Source organism: Ursus maritimus (assembly GCF_017311325.1).
Source record: "Ursus maritimus isolate PB19 chromosome X unlocalized genomic scaffold, ASM1731132v1 scaffold_X1, whole genome shotgun sequence".
Classification (NCBI taxonomy): domain Eukaryota; kingdom Metazoa; phylum Chordata; class Mammalia; order Carnivora; family Ursidae; genus Ursus; species Ursus maritimus.
The window spans coordinates 73,096,612-73,102,254 of NW_024423319.1; the positions used below are offsets into that span (position 1 = coordinate 73,096,612).

At 43.7% G+C, this 5,643-nt stretch overlaps 1 protein-coding gene across 2 annotated transcripts in view; it reads right to left on the reverse strand.

The window, feature by feature from the left end:
- Positions 1-5,416, reverse strand: part of SNX12 (sorting nexin 12) — a 9,351-nt gene extending 3,935 nt beyond the window's left edge. Inside the window, exon 1 of one of the 2 annotated variants that reach the window (XM_040630781.1) lies at positions 5,133-5,416. In XM_040630781.1, the coding sequence (XP_040486715.1) occupies positions 5,133-5,285 (153 nt within the window). In that variant the 5' untranslated portion in view covers positions 5,286-5,416. Of the gene's footprint in view, positions 1-5,120 lie in introns of both variants that reach the window. The other variant, XM_040630775.1, reaches the window with a different exon arrangement.
- Between the last annotated feature and the right edge of the window lie 227 nt (positions 5,417-5,643).

The window sequence follows — 5,643 nt, forward strand, 5'->3', positions numbered from 1 at the left end:
AGAGGAATATTACTCAGCCATAAAAAAGATGACATCCTCCCATTTGCAACAACATGGATAAACCTAGAGGGTATTATGCTAAGTGAAATGATGAAATAAGTCAGACAGAGAAAGACAAATACCATTTAATTTGCTTACATGTGGAATCTAAGAAACAAAACAAAAAGCAGAAACAGACCCATAAATACAGAGTACAAACTGTTGGTTGCCAGAGGGGAGGTGGGTGGAGGTATGGGCAAAATGGGTGAACGGGAATAGGAGATATAGGCTTCCAGTTATGGAATGAGGAAGTCAGGGGGATAACAGCATCAGGAATGTAGTCAATGGTATTGTAATAGTAGTTAATGGTGACAGACGGTAGCTATACTTGTGGTGAGCACAGTGTCATGTATAAACTTGTCAAATCACTATGTTGGACACCTGAAACTAAGGTAACATTGTGTGTCAACTATACTTCAATTAAAAAGGGGATATGTGGGACGCCTGGGTGGCTCAGTCTGTTGAGCATCCAACTCTTGATCTTGGCTCAGGTCTTGATCTCACAGTTGTGAGTTCGAGCCCCATGTTGGGCTCCGTGCTGGGTGTGGAGCCTGCTTTAAAAAGGGGGGGGGTATGTATATGCATATATATTTATATTTATGAATAAAATGTTTATTCATAATAATAGTGATTGACTTTAGAGTATAAGACTAAACAACTGGAATGGGTAGGAGGGCCACATTTTTCATTGAACAATTTGGATTTATCACATGCACGTATTACATTTTCAATTGAAAAGTGAATTTAAGTTCCTGTAAAGAACAAGAGAAAAGCACCTCCGAGGTATGCCTTCCTCAGCTTTTCCCATCCAAATCCCCTCCATTCTACAAGTCCCAGATCAACTCCCATTTCATCCAGGAAATCTTTCCTGAGAACACCAGCTTAAATTTACTGGCCTCCCTCTCCTCTACCTTCCTATGACATTTATACTTTAGTACTGCCTGACACACTATTGTTTTATCCATCATGTTAGTCTTGCTACTTAAGTAAACTCTAATCTCATTGAAATCAGGAGCCGTGACTACTTTTGCATCGCCCTAAATACAGACTACGCAAGTTACTCAGTAAATACTCAATTGATTAATAGAGGCCCTATATATCTGTTTACCCTCTCCTTGTCTAGAAAGTCCAGCAGAAATAGCAATTACATTAATTTGGCTTACCATCGCCTGCTCCCTGACATAAATCAGCTTATTCCCACATCTTAATGATTGATAATTTTCCCAAGGCTCTAATGGCGACATGAACTACCAACAAACAAAAAGTCCTGATCTTCACTCCTGCCTACAAGTTCTAAATAGAAACGGCCAACCACATGTATTAATACTGACTATATTTCCCACCAGCCAATTCATATCAGCAGATGGAAATAAAAGGAACTAGTTTCTCTCCTTTCTCCACAACTGCCTCAGGGCATGAAAAGAATATCTTCGAGCTATGCTAGTGCTTCAAACAGTCCTCAGTACATCATGCTTTTGTAGTCCTCATGTCTGGAAATTGTCTTTCCAGGATCCAGTTCTAGGTAGAGGTCATCATAAGCTAAATAACTCACCAACTTACATTAGTTACAACTCTACCCAGGATCAAGGTCCAAGGAATGTCAATAAGTTGAAGGAGAGTGAGATACAGGTAAAGTAATATTTTATTACAACCTATTCTTTACAAGAATAAATAAAAAACTGGAAACAATGGTTTCTTTGGAAAAGGGAACCTCTAGAGGGGCAGAGGGAGGGAGCAAGACTTAGTTTTTACAGTACATCTTTTTTTGTATCTTGAATTTTGTACCATGTGCATGTATTAACCATTCAAAATAAACCATTATAGAGAGCATTCTCAAAATCCTGCAAGAAATCTGCATGGGTATCAAATCATCACATGGTACAGCTTAAACTTATACAATATTTTATATGTCAATAACATCTCCATAAAGCTGGGGGGGGAATAATCCTACAAGAAAAAAAAAGTGCTTTGGTATCACGTGATTCTAGGTTTCCACCAGACTTCATTACAAATACTGTGATCCCCAAACAGTAGAACCTTAACTAGTAGGCTTTTACAGAAGCCAACAGAAGGACCAAAGAAAAGGGGGAAAAATGCTGAGTAGATTCTTCCAAGACACAGTGAAACCATTTTGTGGACTTCCTCCTTTGACTCACAAAAATCCTATTCTTCCCCTACCCCCACAGGATGATGACAAAAATGACCTTTTATCTCAGCACCTAGCCATCTAAGGAAGGGGCTACTGTGTACTAAGTAAGATAGTCTCCCAGCTCCAACCTATAAACCATATGAGGAAGACAGGATTCTGTGGAACAGGATATAGAGAGTCCTTTGGCTCTGATCAGCACAAAGTCAAAGAAAAGGAGAAAAAGAAACAAAGTTCAAGTCCACAGGACAACTGACATTTGAAAGTTCCACACACATCATGTGAAGTCACCAGGAAACCTCTCCACACTCCTCATTTCTTAAGAGGGTGGGAGGGGAGAATTCTTTCCTGAGCAAAATAAAAGAGAACAGCTCCAGAAATATTTAACTATTATACAAAGAAAAAAAAGTGCCATCTGCTTTTACCATACACAATGCCTAACTCCCAAAGCCCATTCTTTGAGTCTCATGCTTCCTGTAATTCCTACCATGATCAACCACCTAAAATCGCAATTAAAAATCAATTATTTCAACTTTTCTCCAAAACTGAATTCAATTAAAATATTAAAAGCCTAGATAGCCATACAAATTAACACAAACAATACAAATTAACCCAAACCCACAGAACTAGGAACTGCCATCAACCCTATCATCATCGTACAATTAAAAATTGTGAAAAGGACAGATTAAAAGCTTAATGGGTAAAAAAATTTTGCACACTAAAGTTTTGCAAATAAGTACTGCCAAAGAGACTAAAGTGTAGTGGAAAGAGTATGATGGGCTTTGGGGTCAGACAGACCTGGGTTCAAATCCCAGCCCCACTTATTAGCTATGTGTACTTGGGAAAGTTACTAAAACTGCATTCCTCCTCAGTTACCTACCTGTAAAATGTCATTTTTGTAAGGATTTAGAAACTAAAACCTAGTTCAGTGCCTGGCACATAGTAGGCACTAGATGAACAGTCTCTGTTGTTATTAGAATGCCTTAAAAAGGGGCGCCTGGGTGGCACAGTTGCCTTCAGCTCAGGGCATGACCCCAGCATTCTGGGATCGAGCCCCGTATCAGGTTCCTCCGCTAGGAGCCTGCTTCTTCCTCTCCCACTCCCCCTGCTTGTGTTCCCTCTCTCGCTGGCTGTCTCTCTCTGTCAAATAAATAAATAAATAAAATCTTTTTAAAAAATGCCTTAAGAGAGCTATTTCAGGGCGCCTGGGTGGCTCTGTTGGTTAAATGTCCGACTCTTGGTTTCAGCTCAGGTCATGATCTCAGGGTCTTGAGATCAAGCCCCAGGTCAGGCTCCACACTCAGTGCACAGTCTGCTTGGGATTCTCTCTCCTTCCCCCCTCTCCCTCTGCCCCTCCCCACTGGGCACCCACATGCTCTCACTCTCTATCTCTCAAATAAATAAATCTAAATAAAAAGAGCTATTTCATTCATAGTCCCTAACGCTCTTGGGTAATGCAATGGAGACACTGTCTCTAAAACCCCACAATAGAGAATCCTTACATTGAACAAGTTATGCCCAGGTTTCCTCAGGTAATTAAGTTTTCTATCACTAACAGTTCCTAGGTTTTATTGTATTTTCAGGGATCTAACTTCCATTCTTCCCCAAAGAGAGGATTCCAAGTAGTTCTTATAAAAGGCAAGTTTTTCTCAATTATTGCTTCGATTTTCTTTCTTCAGTTTGGACTTGGCCAAACTTGGAATTTGGAGATTATCATTTCTCAATTAAATTTCAAAGCCCAGGCAGGAGACACACTCTTTCATTTAATTCATTCATTCTTTCAAAAATGAAAGCACATACACTCTTTTAGGTCTTCAAATGCTGTTTGAGCAGCATGCTGTCCATAGAGAATATTCTGGCCCTCTAGTCTGAGAAAAAAACATAAGGAAAATTAGAAAATGGTTCTCCAACTTTTTTGCCTGTAACCACTTCAACTGGGCAAAAGAACCTGCAAACCACTACTGTATCTGCACATTCCATCCTTGCAATGTGGACTAAGAACTAGAGAATAAAGTCCTCTGCAGTGCACATTGGAAGAAGCCACTCCTGGGGCAGTCCTGAAATGTCATATATTAAATTAACCACAGACCACGGTCTTAACCCAAAATGTTAATCTAGAACAGAAAGGGCAAATGGCCATATGTATACAGAGAGCCCAAATGAGAGGCAATACTGAAACAAACATCCTGGATACTTCAAATCTATGGGATCAGCACAGGATGAGAGCATTGACTGACAATCCACCAACCCCAGTGCAAGGCCAGGCTTCACCAAGAGACACAGCATGTGGTACCTGAGAAAACTTAAGCACAAAACATTTCTCTCCTTCAGATGCTAATTCTACACAAGTCTGGGGAGCACTCAACCTCAAGGAGACTCCCTTTCTTATTTCTGCTCTACCAAGCCCACTGTCTCCCTTTCCTGGAGTCTATCTTCCCTTTAATCCAGGTTTTGCTTAACTCCATCATCTCAGGGAGACCTCATTAGGAAGAAATCGGGCGTCCTGCCCTCCCTCTTCAGACTGACTTCCCACAACCTAGTTTAGTTATGGGAACCAGCGATATACCACCTTGGCTTTCCATCCCCCCAGCCCTCTGCCACTCTTCCTTCCCTCCTTCTGTCGCTACAGTCAGGATTCCTATTTCCTTTTATTCCTTACTGTAATCTTCTCCATCGTCCCCACCCTATCCAGCCATGCTTCACTTCTTGCTCATAGGTACTTATTTTCCCTCACCCCAGTCCGATGTCCCCCTCAGGAGTTTCCGTATCCTAGGGCCACAACCTAGTCTGGAGACCTCTCTCCAAACCTATGAAGCCCCTAACCCCCAAATGACTCTCTAAGCGTCTTGGCCAATGTTAGCCGTCCCCACGGCAGCCCCCCCCCCGCCCAGCCGCCTGGTCCTCCCTCAGCTGTCTCCCTCACCCCGTGACTCACCCGCATGCGAACCTCATAGGTGGTGAAGCGCGCGCGGCCCACGCCCACCGTCTGTGGATTAAAGATGTCGATCTCCAGGAAGTTACTTGGCGGCCCGTAAGCGTCAGTCAGGTCCTGCGGCTTCGAGTTAAGGCGCCGAGTGTCAGCCACTGCCGTGTCCGACATCTTTCCGAAGGAGAGACCGGGACCGGGGAAGGGGGTGGGGGACAGAGGCCGGAGGCAGGAGCGCGCACAGCCCCTCCCGTTTGCAAAATAACCAGCCAACCCACAGACAGCGGCGCCGCGCACGCGCGCCCACGCACGCACGCACGCACGCGCACGTTCCCCTGGCCCCGGGCCCGGCACCCTGAATAGCGGCCACGCTGAGGGCTGTGAGTCCCGTACATTGGAGGCCTCATTCAGGCTTCCGGGCGGTGTTTGTGGCCGCCCCGGAACCTGCATCTCTGGTATGCAGCACCCCATACCCTGGGAAGCACTACAGGCGGAATCTGCCAATCGCTGCTCCCCAACCCAAGAAATGCTC